At 36.8% G+C, this 18,852-nt stretch overlaps 1 protein-coding gene across 1 annotated transcript; it reads left to right on the top strand.

The window, feature by feature from the left end:
- The first annotated feature begins 11,625 nt into the window (after nucleotides 1-11,625).
- LOC103940242 (cellulose synthase A catalytic subunit 1 [UDP-forming]) lies at nucleotides 11,626-18,798 on the top strand. Its single transcript, XM_048580466.1, has 14 exons — nucleotides 11,626-11,871; nucleotides 12,754-12,949; nucleotides 13,048-13,229; nucleotides 13,527-13,608; nucleotides 13,695-13,881; nucleotides 14,017-14,283; nucleotides 14,377-14,722; nucleotides 15,252-15,389; nucleotides 15,479-15,604; nucleotides 16,151-16,363; nucleotides 16,473-16,737; nucleotides 17,019-17,215; nucleotides 17,321-17,671; nucleotides 17,908-18,798. The coding sequence occupies exons 1-14, from the start codon at nucleotides 11,791-11,793 to the stop codon at nucleotides 18,493-18,495; spliced, it is 3,219 nt and encodes a 1,072-aa protein (XP_048436423.1). The 5' UTR covers nucleotides 11,626-11,790; the 3' UTR covers nucleotides 18,496-18,798.
- Nucleotides 18,799-18,852: the final 54 nt, after the last annotated feature.

Below are 18,852 nucleotides of genomic sequence, written 5' to 3' on the forward strand. Positions count from 1 at the left end.
ACCAATTGCACTCATACATAGATAAAGAAACATGCTTGTCTCAATAATGATGTCTACCGGTTCTGTTTCTTGTTTTCGGGAAAATGCTTCATCTTGCATTGTATTCCTTTGCTGGTTGGACTTGTTCCATATGAGAATTGAGTTCTAAGGTCATCTCCAACCGAAGAGTTCGTTTTAGCCCTATGGTCCTCCAAGAAATTAATATTTTAATGAACAGTGCAGGGCCATATTTCTTGCCATATTTCTTACCATCTCCAACCGAAGGCCAAAGGGCCACACATAATTTATTATTTAAATTAAAAAACTACAACAACTTAAGTTTAAAAACTATAAGTTAAATTTAAAATCTACAACTAAAATTTAAAAAATATAACTTAAATTTAATAACTACAACTAAAATTTAAAAAAAATACAACTTATATATATTTCAAGTCAAATGTGAGAGGTTTTATTTAGAGTATAAAAAAAAATTAAAAAAAAAAAAAAAAAGAAGGGGAAGTGGGTGGGAGAGTCCCACATCGACTGTGTGGGAGAGATTTGAGTAACCAAACATGCTTATAAAAGCCACATCCCAACGCCCAGCTTTGAACAAATCACCTTTGGGCCTATAATTAAATATTTTTAAACAAAATTTTGGCCCTAAAAAAAATAAAATTAAAAAAAATTAAAAATAAAAAAAAAATTGTAAAAAAAAAATTCAAATAGAACAGCTAGCTGACGCCAGTTAGCCATTGCATTCAAAATTTTGGCCCGACTTGGGGCTAGCTGGGTTGGGCCAGCTGATTAACCCTTTGGCCCTTTTTTGTCCAATGGAGCCCACGAGCCCTTTGGCCTAACCCTCGGTTGGAGACGGTTTTCAGGCTATTTTCGGCCCTCTAGCCCTCTGAACCCTTCGATTGGAGATGGCCTAAAAGACTTTTCGTTTTGGTTGCAAGCTTCGGGAGTTGCATACTCTGAAGGGCCATGTTGACTTGAGTCAGTTGCGAAGCTCAAATGGCTCGACATCAATACAATTCAACAACATTATACAGTTGAGCTTTTCAAAATGGAAACATAGAGAGAGGATTGAGCTTGTACCTTGAAGAGCAAAAGTTAATGAGAATGATGATGAAGCGCTTAGCAATAACCATGTGTATTTAGATTAGGTTGCAACTAGTTTACTTTTTATGTTAAATTTGGCCAGAGGGTTCTCCTCTTTTGTAGCCAAATGACATGAAGTTTACGATTTGATTTTACTTAAATACTTGCTTTTCAACGTAACAGCTGCTTCGTGGAGTAGGATTCTCTCCCCTCTTATTATTATCCCTCCCTCTCCTCCTTTCACGCTCTTCTTTTTGTCTTTTCTCTACATAAAAAATTCAAAACAAGATGTTAACGTGACTTAATCGTAATTGTTTAAATAGGAAAGGGTGGGAGGGAAGAGAATCATACTCTCTACTGTTTATGCTTTTGCATTATTACTGTACATAGTAGGAGACGACAAAACAAGGAATAAGGAAGGATCCAATATTATTATGGATTTAACTTTCACTTTTTTGGTGCTCAATATGAAAGTTGCACAATTCGTGTTAGAATTTTTAAAATAGGTTCTCATAAAAAATGATGAGTTTGATACTAAATTATTACAGATGCTTTATTATATGATTTATCCAATTTCCCCAACAGATAGCGTAAAATATCGTATATAAAATGGTACATAATATTAACTATCTTTACTTATTGGAGAAAGCATGATTTTGGTTAATTTTGTTTTTGTGAAGGTTTACATTGTTCAATTGTTGTGGCTTAACTCATGTCGTTTACTAAATTCTGCAATTCGAGGACAATAATTTTAATTTCACAATGTTTTAAACAAAATTGACAAGTGAGAGGCATGCGTGCGCATTCGAGGTCTCGAGTTAAAATTTCTTCTCTTCGATATTTACTTGTATTAAAGAGAAGAAAAAAAGAACAATACTTGGTTACTTAAAGATGAGTAGGAACTCTTACTCAAAACTTTTAGTGTTTTAATCATAGAGTTTTGTGCTTATGATCGTTTAATCAATTTATTGTAGCAAATACATAGATAGTTCGTAATGCTTTTTGTCACATCCCGGCCCGGGTGGGACCACTTCCCGGGCCCACTCCACTACCGTAGCACGATATTGTCCGCTTTGGGCTTACCATTCCCTCACGGTTTTGTTTTTGGGAACTCACGAGCAAAGTTGCTAAATAGACCATATGACCCAATTGAACAGTAGAAAAGCCATGGTTAAGTAATAATGATGTAAAGTGATTTGAACCAAAGCATTCATTTTATTAAGAAATCCAAAGCTGCACCAAGTTCACTTAACAACCTCCCCACTTAGGACACAAAAATTATCACATCCAGTTAGAGCAGTTAGAAGTTTCACACAACAGTAAACATATAAAAGTGTAGTGATATGCATAATCCAAAGTACGATCATGCAGTTATTATAGACAAAATAAAATTGCAGTAAATGAATCATCACCCAAAGTCCAAAGGATAAAAGCCTCAGTGCCAAGCCAACTCGTCACCACTGGTGTTTTCCTTATTCTCACTATGTCCTGAAGGGGTTGACAAAACAAAGCGTGAGTGGACCAGTTTTATCTCTTCAAAATCATTTAAATATAATAACCCCCGTTTGAACATAATAGCACTACAATAATAGTAGTTTCTTAATTTTATGTTTTCTGATTAAATTCAATTTGGTTCAATGGAGTTAATGAGGTAAAAGCTTTGGTTTTAGTTTTTGGAGTCCTACAAATCCTTTGGCATAGTGGGAAGGTAAGTAGATCTTACAAGGAAACAATGGGCTGGCAAGAGGGACATGGAAAAGGTCATTGTGAATGATTAGACAAAGGGAAAAAGAAGAAGGAAAGTTATGAAGCGTTGATTATTGAAGAAGGAAGTTCTACTGCTTTGGTATATATGTACCTAGAATGTTAGACTCGTCCCTTATTTTACAATATTTTATTTCTCAAATAGTGAATTGACGAAAATGCCCCTAGAGGCGAGATTGTTGACTTTTGTTGACCATTATTTCCTGACGCATATGAGCTACTAGTTTACTATAGTCGTGTAGTACTCATTGCTACAAACACATGGGCGCAAGCGGTATCGAAATCGCAGTTATGGTTAAAATTTTGCGAAACTACGAATGTGTGGGTACTTTAGTAATCTTGCATTTTAGAGTTTTGGTCCTTGATTATTTTAATAATTTCTAGTGGGATTTTTTTTATGGCCATATGGGGCCCACACCTCACTTATCTTCTCCCTCTCTTTCACGTATCATCTTCTTCTCCACATTTTCAAGGACTCTCAAGCATTTTCCCTCATATCTTTTCCCTCTCATCTCTCTCAACTTTCTTTCTCTGCAAACGCAGAGACCTTGATATCATTAACTCCCCACTCTAGTGAACTCCATCACTACCAGCCATCACCACCGATCCTGCACTTCCCCCTTCCTTTTTATCTCAAACTCTCAACACTCTTTTTCCCTTTGTGCTCGCTACACAAGAACACCGAAGAGAAAACCGGCAATTCCCTTTCTTTCCCGACCTTAGTAAGGACGCGCACCACTTCTTGTCATTTTAACGTTCGATTTTAAGCTTACACATGAATTTTGGTGACGATTAGTGCAAGAAACACCCCTGGAACTTGACCTAACTCTCCGATGATGGGCCCGCGAGTTTGCAGGCTTTTTTTTTACCATTTTCCGGCCACGGCTAGGCCTCGTGTCGGTAAATCCTTGTTCTCTTTTCCCTTAGCTTCAATTTGACATAAAGATTGTTGAAAATGGTTGAGATTTGAACCCAAATCAGAGCTCGGGAAATTTTCCAGCCAAAATCCCCAAAAATAGGTGAACAGACCCGCGATTGGGATTAGGTCGACCTGACCCATAAACTAGAACCAAATCCAAACTCGGATCCACAAACTGACTCGATAACCCTAACTCGGATTCGACCCGAATCCATCAAATCCGAACGGGGTCCATTTCAGAATTTGAAGGGAATATTCCCCAGGTATATTCAGTTAACCTGCCGTTAGTTTTAACGAAATATTTTGTCCAGCGATGGAATATTCCGTTAACTTTAACTGTTGATCGTTAGTTGACTTCTGTTAACTTTTCCAAAAATTTTCTCGGAAATCCTCATAGGCTAATTTTGATGCCCCGAGTCCCTATTGGCATCCATTTAGTTAAATTCCAAGGTTTTAATGTAGTTGACCGCCTGGGCGACTTGGTTGACTTCTTAGGCTGACCATTGACTTTTTATGAAATTTGTCTGGGTGGCCTAGGTATTTCGACACGTTGATTCCGAATTCGTCGTCCGTTTTTCCAAATTCAAGCATTTTAATTGAGTTTTACTAATGGGTTCCAAAATTATGCTTAGGTGTGATTGCTATCGGAGACTCCGACTTTCCTATCTTGAACAGATGTAATTTTGCAAGTAACTGTGAGTGGGTCCTTTCTTTTAAATATTATATAGATATTTATTTAGTTTCCATATATATATATATATATATATATATATATATATATAGATACATACACACATACATACATATATATATATATATATATATGGGTAAATTACATAAAACTACCTCAACTATGTTTTGAACTACAATCTCATACCTCATGTTTTAAAAATGACAATGTCATACCCCATCTTACGAATTTGTTGCAATGTCATACCTCCGTCAATTTGTCTGTTAATTTTTATGTTAAATGTTGACATGACTTGAGGTGGGGCCCACTCCCTAGCCAAGTGGATAAAAATATTAATATATTAAAGATAAAATATTTTAATATTTTTATTTAAAAACATGTGGGACCCACCCATTCTCTTTCCCCCCTCCTTCACATCCGATCTCTCTCATCTCTCTCTCTTATCTCTTTCACATCCAATCTTTCTCCTATCTCTCTGTCACATAAGATCTCTCTCTTGAAATGGCTATGCACCTTGTGCCTCTCGTTCCTGATATGATCCAAAAGCATCAATTCGAATAACACTCTCACATCGGTTCCTTCGTTCGTAAGCGCGATGAACAGCGAGACGTAGACGGCATTGTCTGCAACCCTCTTATCGTCCAAGTAGAAATAGATGGCCCACGAAAACCCACCCACATTAAACATATCAGACGTTATGTACTTCCCAATCTCAATCCCCTTGGACATCGAATATCCATTGATCTTGAAATGGTGGGTCTCGTTGACGTTCTTGGTGATTGACATCGATGCGGTAGTGGTGGAAGGCTGGGGAAGACAAAGACGACAAGGGCCTGGAGGTTTCTATGAGAACATTACCCATCACCCAATTGAATTACTTGGATTTGGGATCTAGGGTTTAATGGGAAATGTGGAATTCGAATAAAATTGGATGCAAAAATGAGAGATTTAGTACTTTTGGACAGAGAAAGATTCAATCTTTTCCTGAAAATTTTCTCAGGAAAGTGATGGGGAATCTAGGGTTTCATTTCTTAAGGGTGAATTTGCAGGGCTTCACAATCTGATAGAAGAGAGAAAAAGTGAGAAGTAGAAGACGATGAGTTTGTGAGTTTTTTCTGACTCGGTGAATTATAGGGGGTAGGTCCCACATGTCTTTAAATAAAAATATTAAAATAATTTATCTTTAATTTATTAATATTTAATTAATATTTTTATCCACTTGGCTAGGAAGTGGGCTCCGCCTCAAGTCACGTCAGCATTTAACAATAAAATTAACAGACAAACTGACGGAGGTATAACATTGCAACAAATTCGTAAGATGAGGTATGACATTGTCATTTTTAAAACACGAGGTATGAGATTATAGTTCAACCTATAGTTGAAGTAGTTTTATGTAATTTACCCCATATATATATATTAATAATGCATTTTCTATGTGTTGTCATAATTAATTTAACGTTTATAAGAAATGTCGTAATGATGAGAATTATGAGATCATTATAATCCTACGAGATGCGTTAGTTATATTTATGGCCATGAATAGTATTATGCGGACTAGAAATTTTCTAGATATTACTGTGTTGTGGTAAGTATTTTCTTACTATATGTAGTTGTTGACCCTAAAAACTACCAAGCCTACGTGGCGCGCAAACCGAGTAACTAATAAGCTAACTACATCATTCGGCTAGGTACGGGACGTGCCAACTCAACGCCCAAGCTCAATTGGGGAGTAAAATATGTTGTGTTGAGCACGTTGCTAACTTCTTGATCATGCGATTGCGGCTAAGGAAGGAACACATCTCAGCCTTTGGGTTCTAGAGCTTGAAGGCAAGGCTACTAGTCTTGCGAAGTTCATGAATTGTTAGTGTTGACTTTGGTCACGGTGATTATATTCGTGAGAGTATAAGCACGTCGAACTAGCACCAGACTATATGGACACAAATACTCCAAAGAGATGTATGTTTTGATGGTAAATGTGGTTCGGTCGTCGGAATGTTGAACTCTAAAACTAACTTGTGAATATCCAATCATAAAAAAAACTTGGCATTTAACGTGCTGACCTTAGTAACCTGTAAACACCTCACTTCGCCTAGAAGGTTGATGAGATGACCTCTAATAATATGGACTCAAAAATCCTTCTTGACCGAGACTTGGATATATAATCAGTTGGTCTCGAAGCAGTGCTGTTTATTCAAACTGAAAGGTGCTCTTTGGTCGGTTGGTTCTACGGCCATAGTGTTGTTTATCCAAACTGAAGATGCGTTGGCGGGAAGAAAGGGGAAAGGGATAAAATCTCAAAGGTTGTTGAGAAGCTTTGCGCAAGGCATATCCTTCATATTACTGTTCGTGACTTTGCAAACAAAATAAAAGCCTATCTAGGCCTATTGCATCTCATCAGAAGCCTAGCCCACCTAGACTTCTTATCTCATAATCAATACTCCATCAATAGCCCTTAAACTCATCTGACAACATACATCACCATGCAAAAAGGCCTAGCCTACCTAGGTTCCTTAGGTTATCTTCAATCGAAGGGTCCAGAGGGCAGAAAATAGCCCAGAAACTGTCTCCAACTGAGGGATAGGCCAAAGGGCTCGTGGGCCCCAGTTGACAAAAAAGGGCCAATGGGCCAACGGGCTAGCCCAATCCAGCCAACCAGCTAGCCATGGGTTGGGCTAGATTTGTCATTATTCTTGTCGGTTATATCTGACAGCATTGTACTTATTCCTGTCAGTTATATCCGACAGTAATGGTAGGCCAACATTTCAAATACAACGACTAGTTATCGTTGGATTCAGTTTTTTTTTTTTTTGGGCCAATTTATTTTTAATTTTTTTTTATGAATTTAATTTGTAGTTTTTAAATTTAAGTTATAGTTTTTAAATTTAAGTTGTTGTAGTTTTTAAATTTAAATAATAAATTATGTTTGGCTCTGTACTGTTCATTAAAATATTAATATCTTGGAGGGCTAGAGGGCTAAAACGAGCCCTCTGGCTAGCCTTCGGTTGGAGATGGCCTTATCTCATCATTATCCAAGACCATGATTTTCCTTTTGGAGATCATCAAATCCCATATGTTGATCTCCACTCCAAGCTGTTTCAATCTTCACGTCCACTGCCTAAACATCCTAAATCAGTTTGAACTGTACTGCATGCTTCATTATCTGACGCCGTGCATATCCCCATATTCCACCATCATTCAAATCAATTGGGATTTAGACAAATATTAGGTTCAAATAGTTTAATATATATTACTAAGAGATAATATCATGATTAAAATCACAATATTATTTCTCAATAATAATTAAAAATCATTTCAACCACTTTGTCATTCAACAGTCTAAAACTTTGTTCAATCAACGGTCTTGATTACTCGGCCAATAGTGTAAAATCGGGTCCAAACAGTAGTATATTATGTTTGGAAACTATACTTGTTTTTCAATGAGAGGTTATTACGTTTTCGAAAAGATTTTACAAAGTTTTATTTTAGGCTCACTCACCCTTATTTTTCGTCCATTCAAGTTTTAGTGACAAAGCTTTCATGTTGACGAGGATTCTTGACAAATGTTGGTTTAGGAGATTATCTTAGATGGTATAATTCTTATTCTAATTTTAATGTACTTTACTTATGCTTTGATATCACATGCGCACTTTTGCATTTAGTCACTTTTAGGTTTAAATTTATTCATATTTTCCACATCACTACACTATTGGCTTCGTAACCTTTTTGGTGTTGACCAACACAGCTTGATTCGGAATCCAGATGGACATTCCGAGTCGGGATGTGTCATAGAATATTTTGTACAATGAGCAGTTCAACATTGCTCTAAACTTGCAAAACATTCTAAACCCCGCCCTTGGACACCTATTTTGTTCCTTATTGTAAATAGGATTGTAAATAGATTTCCACATGTATGTAAATAGTATTGTCTATCGTATACATATTTAGAACTTTCTACATATTTTATATGGTTTTAAAATCCGCAGCATCGCGGGGCTCAATTGCTAGGTTCATCTAAGAATTAAAATTTAGTAAATTGTTACACAAATGATATTGAGGAAGAGAGATTCGAAAAAGAATCCCGGGTACATGGTAAACCATTTTAACCATTTAAATTACAAGTTTTATGCAAAGTTTAGTATCTTTTAAAAATATCTTGTGTTGTTAAAAATTGAAAATCTAGTTAGTAGTTACATACTGCTGAAGAATACAAGAATCTCAAGTTGAAAAAGTGAAAAGATTAAAACACAATATATAATGATTGATTTCATTCATAACGACATGTTTTTTTGTAGGCAGTAAACTGCACTTTGGAAGTAATATCAGTATGTTGTAATACATAGTTGACATGATTCTCTGAAATCTTGGCACGATATATTTGAGCGTGTTGATTTACTGCTTTGTATTGCTTGTGCACTTGAATGATCTGTGGCCAACTAGGCCACTATATACTAGTCCCACATGAATAAGCGTGTTGAAGAATATGTAAATTCTACGTTGGAAAATTGATTACATAAAATACAATATATGATCACTAAAAGTAGTTTTAAACCGAGGTCGTTTGTGATGAAGCTCTTGCACAGACTTTTCCGTTTCTCCTATGGCCTATTGAGCTTGTACCTGGAGCCGTTTGATGTAAGGGCTTCCAGTTCTCGTTGAAGAAGATTTACTTTTACTCCGGCGAGGGGTAAGATTGCAAAAAAAATCCGACGTCGGAGGCGAAAGAGCCAGTCGACAAAGGGCGAGGAATTAAGCCACCGACAACAGCCACTTGTACTCCTCCCACTACAGCCTGGTGCCAGCAAATAATAAATTACAAAAAATTAAGACTAGAAAAATACACAACAAACGTTGATAGAGACCACCCAACCGGTAGCGTACACGTGTCCCTGTTCAATTGGACGTAACATTTTGAAGTCAACAAAGCAGCTCAATTTGGAATTTATATAAACAACTGCATGCTTGCTGTTACGTTGCATTATTACAATGACATAATTTTTAAATAAACAAAAATAATTAGGAATGCTGTTATAACTAGTCGCATCTCTTGATGTAATAATCTTATTATTTCTCAACCACCATCCAAATTAACAAGGTTTTGTGAAATTGTTTGTGTAAATAGTAATTACCTTTTCGCCAAAAGAAACCACAATACAATTATTCAAAAGCGAATACGATCAAGGATGGATCCACCTTAGTTCAAGGTGGGTCAACCTACACCTCTCAAGCTTAGACATCTTTCATAAAAGAGTTGGGTGTTGCACTTTAAAAATCTTAAATTCTCTTGAAAGTCGTCCTCTAACTGCTCGACGAATTGCCATCATGCCTTTGTAAGTAGCATCTGCCAACATGCTCGCTCTATTGACATCAGTCGATATATTCGCTCGAAAGTTGTTGGCATCTATCAATAGGCTTGCAATATGAATTGACAAATGACCTCAAGCCTACCAATTAAGGCTTGATGAAATGCCAATTTGCATGCTACTTCGTCCAAAAAAATTTGTGCATTGTGCGAGTTATTCTTACTGACCTCCATAATATTTCTTGAATCCGCCACTGTATACTATTATACGCTTATTTACTATAATCATATTGACTATTGATGATGGAGTTACTGTCATTGTGTTGGTGTTACATAGAAGGGAAAAAAAGAAGAAGGAAAACTAATGAAAATGACTTGAAAACTTTGAGTTTTAACAATAAGGACAAAATAAAGAGTAAAGTGAATAGTACCATGAATGATTTTGTTAGTGTAAAATTGTGGTTTTTCGTTAAAGTAAACAGTATCAGGAGCTTTTCGTTAAAGTTCTTAAAAAAAAAAAAACAGAGATAGTCCATGTTTACTATGTCATGCTTTTAGATAATGTAAGATTTTATTTACTAGTTTTTAGTTGTTATAAGGATTTAATAGAATTCAATTCATGGTAATTACCCTCTAACTAAAAGCATTGAAATGAATGCCAACAAAAATATTGAGAATCTACATGAAACTTATACAATTTCTTTTGTACAAGCAATAGTGAAGGGATGAGAGCTGAAATTTTCAAATTAAAACTACATAAATATGTGTATAGTAAATGTGATTTTTAAATAAAGTACCACAACATAGAATTCATGTATTATACATGTTTTTTTTTTTGGTACAAAGGCTAATTTTATTACCAACCGAAATGAAATTCACATAGCAGAGGCCCCCCAAAGAAATACACAAAGAAAACGCGGGCCTGCAAAACAAAACACCAAGAGCCCAACCAAAAGATTAGGCTCACAAACAGAAACAAACTGAAAGAAAAAGAAAATCATATCCTTCTGCAACAACAGCCGCCGTAGCACCTTCTGATCAGCACGAGCCATCGACCCCAACGACAATCATAAATCAAGCTAAACAATGCCTTAGAGATGGAAGGAAGGAAGACTCCATCAGCCAACAAAGAAACCCTCTCCGATTGCAGCCACCAAGTAGATAAAATAAAGGGAAAATTTGAAATAGGTCCAATTTTGTAGACTACCTTTTGAAATATGTCCAATTTTTAATGACTTTTGACTTTTGAAATAGGTTCAATTTTTAGTTACTTTGGACCCATTTCAAAAAACCCCTAAAATAAAAAAGCCAATAGTAAACCCATGTGAATTTACTAATTACAAACAAAAAAAAATGCATAATATTATGTATAAAGATAAACCAAAAATAAAAATACATTTTGATATTAGTACGATTGATACGATAAAACTAAATACAATATCAAAACAATAAAATGTGACATACTTCATTATTAAATTTTCAATTTGAATTTTTACCAAAAAAAAAAAAAATTGTCAATTTAAATCACTAACTTCGAAACTGAATTATAACATCGTAGAAAATAAAAGAACATATGACGTAAGACTAAAATGCTATGTCAAATGGTAGGTGCAAAAATATCATTTATATTTAACTCCCCCCATCAAAAAAAATTAAAATAAAATAAAAATAAAAAAAAACTCCTAACCAAGGATAAAAATGAAGAAGAAATAATTCCACTCAAATAATAAATAAATAAATAAACACGTGAATACAAGAAAAAAGGCATCAGCAAGCTGGGTGTTGTGTTATGACAGCGGCAACCGGTCGATCCGGTAAAAAGAAATAAATAAATAAATACAGAAAATATAGTGATAAAAAGACAAGCAAAGAGAAAAGCAAAGCTGCCATGAGTAGAGAGAGATCAGAGATGTCGTAGTGAACGGGCGACGAATTTCACAGCTTCTTTTGCCGACATAGATCTCCCTCCTTTCTGATATCCCCAGACCACTGAATCGAAATCCCAACAAAGCTTAAGCATTGAGCGCGGCAGCTGCCATGGAAGCCAATGCGGGACTGGTGGCCGGCTCTTACAAGAGGAACGAGCTCGTTCGGATTCGCCACGATTCTGATAGCTCGGTAATTTTTGTTTATGGAGTTAACCCATTTCGATATTTTTGATTATTTATGTTGTTTGGAATGTGGGTTTTGGCTTTTGTGTAGTGTGTGGATCTGGTGGGACTTAGTTTTCAGTGAATTTTTGTGGGTTTTTTTTTTTTACTGAATCGGAAGTGGGTAGGTTTTGGAATTGGATTTTGAGTGATTGAGACTAGGGGGAGCTGCGATATTGCAGTTAAAGTTGGGGATTTGAGTTTAGATTAGTCGAAGCTTTGATTTTTTGTTGAAATTTGTTTGCTTTCTGAATAATTAGGGAATGGTAAATGTAATTTTAATCAGATCTTAGAAATGTTTGATCTTGGATGTTTGTAGCTGGATTTGCCGACACTTGTTGACAATCCAATCTAATTACTATTAGCTTTGTAAGGATTGTTTTGTAGTTTGATGGTTGTCTTATTTTTCGACAATCAATCTAAGATTATGATGCTTCAACCTCTATTCTCGGTGATTGCAAAATCGCGGTTGAATTAAGCTCAAAACCACTAAACGAAACTCCCCCAATGAAATGTCAGCTTGATAACACATCATCCCCGAGATCTGTTTTCATAACTCAACTGAGCTTTGAGCTGAACTGCTTGTTGTGCTTCGTGGTTTACGTTACAATGTGAGTTTAACTTATATTAATTTAACATTTCTTGAAATGAAATTCTATATTATTGATGGTTTAGACTTTGATCATGGTAATTGTGTGCATTCTTGAGTTTCATTATTTCAACATATTGCTTTTAAAACAGAACCTCTTTATTTGCTAAAAGCTTGAAATATCCGCAGAAGTATCAGATTCCTTGCTACTTTTAATGAATTGCCTTTTAACGACTTTGTACTTTGTCATATGTAATGCAGTCCAAAACCGTAAAGAATCTGAACGGGCAGATATGTCAGATCTGTGGTGATACTGTTGGACTTACAGCCACTGGTGATGTCTTTGTTGCCTGCAATGAGTGTGCCTTTCCAGTCTGTCGACCTTGTTATGAGTATGAGAGGAAAGATGGAAACCAGGCTTGCCCACAGTGCAAGACTAGATATAAAAGGCACAAAGGTTCACTTGCTTTTCTCATTATGTGAATAGAATTGCTACTGTTTTGACTTATAGATATAACTCTTGCAATGAATTTAACAAAAACTGATGTCCTTTAGGGAGTCCTCGAGTGGATGGAGATGACGATGAGGATGACATTGATGATCTGGAGAATGAGTTCAATTATACACAAGGAAATAGCAATGCCAGGCGCCAGTGGCAAGGAGAAGATGCTGATCTCTCATCTTCCTCAAGACATGAATCTCAACAGCCGATTCCCCTTTTAACTAATGGGCAGTCGGTAAGTGATTAGCAATGGAACTTCTTCATATCTCTCATTTATCACTAAAAGATTGAAAATTAAAAATTCAAAACTCTCATGTTCATGGAGATGAGCTGATTGATTCTCTAGCTCTTCTTTTAATTTGATACTACAAGTAAATCTGTGAACGGAAGTGTTCCTAGCTCCTCTATATCACTTGGGGTATTTCTATCTTTAGCTGAAATTACTGCTTGTAACTACAGCTATTTTGCAAGTCTTGTATGGTTGTGCATCTTGTTAATCTTTGTTTTGCACTTATGCTCATAATTTCATTAGGTGTCTGGTGAGATTCCTTGTGCCACACCAGACAACCAGTCTGTGCGAACTACATCAGGTCCTTTGGATCCACGACAGCCAGGTACAAATTAATTACATTCATACAAAATTTCCTCTGACAAATGGTTTGTTTGAATAGTTATATAATTCTGCAATTTATTTTTACAGTTCCAGTGAGAATAGTGGACCCGTCAAAGGACTTGAATTCTTATGGGCTAGGAAATGTTGACTGGAAAGAAAGGGTTGAAGGCTGGAAACTCAAACAGGACAAAAATATGATGCAGATGACTAGTAGATACGCTGAAGGAAAGGGGGACATGGAAGGCACTGGTTCAAATGGTGAAGAACTCCAAATGTGAGCTTCTTGAGTAAAACTTTACTTAGAAAGCATTTTGCCTTCGCATTATAGAGAACAGGAATTAGAAGTGTTTCATATGATGTAAATTTCCTTGATAACAACATTGTACTTTTTCTTTTGTCTTCATCTCAGGGCTGATGATGCTAGACAACCTTTGAGTCGTATTGTGCCTATTTCTTCATCCCATTTGACACCTTACCGTGTTGTGATCATACTCCGGCTAATTATTCTGGGTTTCTTCTTGCAATACCGTGCAACTCACCCAGTGAAAGATGCATACCCATTATGGTTAACATCAGTCATCTGTGAGATTTGGTTTGCTTTATCCTGGCTTCTGGATCAGTTTCCGAAATGGTTTCCCATTAACCGTGAGACCTATCTTGATAGGCTCACACTGAGGTTGGCCAACTTCACACAATCTATAGTTGTTGAGGTTTTAAAATTTGTTTCATTATCATTTTTATTTGCCTTAACATAGTTTCCACCATGCAGGTATGATCGTGATGGGGAGCCATCCCAGTTAGCCCCCATAGATGTGTTTGTCAGTACAGTGGATCCCATGAAAGAGCCTCCTCTGGTTACGGCTAACACTGTTTTGTCCATACTTTCTGTGGATTACCCAGTGGACAAAGTCTCTTGCTATGTGTCTGATGATGGGTCAGCAATGCTAACATTTGAATCCCTTTCTGAAACTGCGGAGTTTGCTAGGAAGTGGGTACCTTTTTGCAAGAAACACAACATTGAACCTAGAGCCCCTGAGTTTTATTTTGCCCAAAAGATTGATTACTTAAAAGACAAGATACAGCCTTCTTTCGTAAAAGAGCGTAGAGCAATGAAGGTGAGTGAATGCAAGTCCAATATGCTGCATGGGTTTCTAAAAAGAAGTTAATAAATGATTATTTCTTCTATGACCATTTCAAACAGGAGGATTATTTCAATTCTTTGCAAATCTTGCCTACTTTAAATAACATAATTCATCGTTTTAGTGGTGCATTACTTTTAAAGCAATATAAATCCCTATCTGGTTTTTGGCTTTAAAACATCAACTGATCACCTCTATAGTTTGCATTATTTATCATTCAAACAAGACTGATTACTTCAATATTATAGGTAGACTCCGGATTATCAATTTCTTTGTTATCAAAACTTGAGTTTGACTGCAAGTGCGCACAAGGAAAATGAAAAACAGTGTTATGGTTTCTTTAGTAGTTATTTCTGCAATCTGTTCAAATAGTTTAAAATTTGAAATCGTAAGACTGATTATACCTAGGAGAGTTAAGGGATGTTTAGAAAGCAGATTGTGGTAAACTTACATACATATGTAGCACTATGAAGAGAGACTAAATGCATATTGGTTTTGCCCACAGAGAGAGTATGAAGAATTCAAGGTTCGGATCAATGCCCTAGTTGCCAAGGCACAGAAGATGCCTGAAGAAGGTTGGACAATGCAGGATGGGACTCCATGGCCTGGGAACAACCCTAGAGACCATCCAGGAATGATCCAGGTACTTGCATTTTTATCTAGTGCTTTTGGGTTTCTGCCTCCTCTTCTGGCTTTCGTGCTAATTTAGTTTTCCATCATGTGGAAGAACAGGTCTTCTTAGGCCACAGCGGTGGCCTTGATACTGATGGCAATGAACTGCCTCGACTTGTTTATGTTTCTCGTGAGAAGCGACCTGGATTCCAACATCACAAGAAAGCTGGAGCAATGAATGCATTGGTTTGTTTCCCCTCAAATTGATTAAAATATAATTGTTCTTTTCTTAGCAGTAATGTTTAGTGGTTTGACTTGTTTGGAACTATATTTTGTCAACATTTCTGCTAAAGCTGGACAAATTCTAAATAGTTAGAACCCTAATATTTCTTTGGCCAAGTAAGGTCCTCAATGTTTTCTTTGCCAATTAGGATCCTCAAAATTTCCTTGACCAGTTAGAACCCTCAATATTTCTTTGGCCAAGTAAGATCCTCAATATTTTTCTTTGCTAATTAGGATCCTCAAAATTTCCTGAACCAGTTAGAACCCTCAATGTTTCTTTAGCCTAGTAAGATCCTCATTATTTTCTTTGCCAATTAGGATCCTCAAAATTTCCTTAACCAGTTAGAACCCTCAATGTTTCCTTGGCCAACTACACCATGACACATTTTATGGTACAAAATGTCATCATCTTTTAAACAAGTTTTGTAAGATAAGATTGTTCCCTGTTGAATTGAAGTCGGTACCAAAACCATTTTGCTTTTCTAACTTGGTTCACCATATGCCATGTAGATTCGAGTTTCAGCCGTCCTGACAAACGGTGCATATCTTTTGAACGTTGATTGTGATCACTACTTCAATAACAGTAAAGCTCTTAAGGAAGCCATGTGTTTCATGATGGACCCAGCTTATGGGAAGAAGACCTGCTATGTCCAGTTCCCTCAGCGATTTGATGGCATTGATTTGCACGATAGATATGCCAATCGGAACATTGTCTTCTTTGATGTATGTGCTACTTGATTTATAACCACCAATTAGTCAATTACTAATATCACTCTATGTGACAGTATGGATACACTCTGGAAAATATATCCTTATTTCGTCTTACTTGCAGATCAACTTGAAAGGGCTGGATGGCATCCAGGGTCCAGTCTATGTGGGAACTGGTTGCTGTTTCAACAGACAAGCTCTGTATGGGTACGATCCGGTTTTGACCGAGGAAGATTTGCAGCCAAACATTATTGTCAAGAGTTGTTGTGGTTCAAGAAAGAAGAACAAGACTAGCAATAAGAAGTATATTGACAAGAAGAGGGCGGTCAAAAGAACGGAATCCACCATTCCCATTTTCAATATGGAAGACATTGAGGAGGGTGTTGAAGGTAGATTCTTATATTATCTTTTTTTTTTTTTTAAGTTCTTTTCTCCAAATATATTGCCACGTACATTAATGTTGCAAGTTATTCATGAAAGTGCGTCCATCGCATGATCGCATCACATGTAACAAGGAAGCTTTTAACAATTTTGCTCATTTGACAAACCTTAAAAAGAAAAAATAAAAAATCATTTGGAGTGTTATTGACCAAAATTAACAGAAAACCAAAATGATGATTGATGCATCCATGCTTTGCAAAATTGACTGAGATAACTTCATCTTCTGCAGGTTATGATGATGAGAGGACTCTTCTTATGTCTCAGAAGAGCTTAGAGAAGCGTTTTGGTCAATCACCAGTTTTTATTGCAGCCACCTTCATGGAACAAGGAGGCATTCCACCTACAACCAATCCTGCAACTCTTTTGAAGGAAGCTATACATGTTATTAGCTGTGGATATGAAGACAAGAGTGAATGGGGAAAAGAGGTCAGAATAGCAATATAGGTCCTAGCCCCCCTTATTCTGAAAATACTTAATGAATGAATTTGTGATTTTAAATTCACAATAATTGACATTTTGTTTTATCACCAGATTGGATGGATCTATGGCTCTGTGACTGAAGATATTTTAACTGGGTTTAAGATGCATGCTCGTGGCTGGATATCAGTCTATTGCATGCCTCCCCGCCCAGCATTTAAGGGTTCTGCTCCCATCAATCTTTCTGATCGTTTGAACCAAGTGCTTCGATGGGCCTTGGGTTCCATTGAAATTCTGCTCAGCAGGCATTGTCCCATATGGTATGGCTACAATGGGAAGTTGAAGCTTTTGGAGAGACTTGCATACATCAATACCATCGTTTACCCTCTCACATCCATACCACTGATTGCCTACTGTTTGCTTCCTGCCTTTTGCCTGCTCACAGAAAAGTTTATCATTCCTGAGGTAAGTACTGGTTCTGCGTCATTCTTACTCAAAACAAACAAAAAAAAAATACACTAATTCTGCAACTTTAGAAAGAATTCATTAACATGATTCCTTAAAGTGTGTAAGGTTCGTCCCATCAATGTGGGATTCATTCTCAACAGCACCGTCATGGGACCTTTCTTTAGGCTTTTCACACTCTAGATTATCATTCTGGGCAGTCACTAAATTTGTTGAATGTTTAATTGTTAATGCAGATAAGTAACTTCGCTAGCATGTGGTTCATTCTGCTCTTTGTTTCCATTATTGCAACCGGTATTCTTGAGCTAAGGTGGAGTGGAGTCAGTATTGATGACTGGTGGAGAAACGAACAGTTCTGGATCATTGGTGGAACATCAGCTCATCTATTCGCTGTCTTCCAAGGTCTCCTGAAAGTTCTTGCTGGGATTGATACCAACTTCACGGTCACGTCAAAGTCATCTGATGAGGATGGGGATTTTGCCGAGCTCTACGTGTTCAAATGGACATCACTTCTCATCCCTCCAACCACGGTTCTTCTTGTGAACATAGTAGGTATTGTGGCCGGTGTTTCATATGCTATAAATAGCGGTTACCAATCTTGGGGTCCACTTTTTGGCAAACTGTTTTTCGCCTTATGGGTGGTAGCACATCTGTATCCATTCTTGAAGGGTCTGTTGGGTCGGCAAAATCGTACCCCGACAATCGTCATCGTGTGGTCCATCCTTCTTGCTTCAATATTTTCCTTGCTATGGGTGCGCATCGACCCATTCACTTCAGACAAAACAAACGCTGCAACAAACGGTCAATGTGGCATCAACTGTTAGTTCGTTTCAAAGACTATTTTTGTGGAACCGGCAACTCTCTCCACGCCATCTGTTTGTATATACTATGTAAAAGAAATCAGGTAAATTCGTCTACTGAACTTGTACGTATGGTCTCCACGTCCAGAAGGGAGTCGGGTGGAAGAACAATGAGAGAACGCCTTGTGTATCGGTTTTGTTGCCCTGTTGTCGAGTATTTATTGTTTGCTATTGAAATGTGTTTTCTTGAAATTTAATGATCTTGGTCATTGATGTGCACTATTATTGTTATGGTTGAAGCTATTTATTTCATTACTTTGGTCTGTATTTTAGGACAAACTTTGTTTTGTTCGATGTATGCAAGCATTGTTACTACAATTG

Source organism: the organism of the source record quoted next, unplaced genomic scaffold, assembly GCF_019419815.1.
Source record: "Pyrus x bretschneideri cultivar Hongxiangsu unplaced genomic scaffold, Pyrus_bretschneideri_v1 Contig15, whole genome shotgun sequence".
Taxonomy (NCBI): Eukaryota; Viridiplantae; Streptophyta; class Magnoliopsida; order Rosales; family Rosaceae; genus Pyrus; species Pyrus x bretschneideri.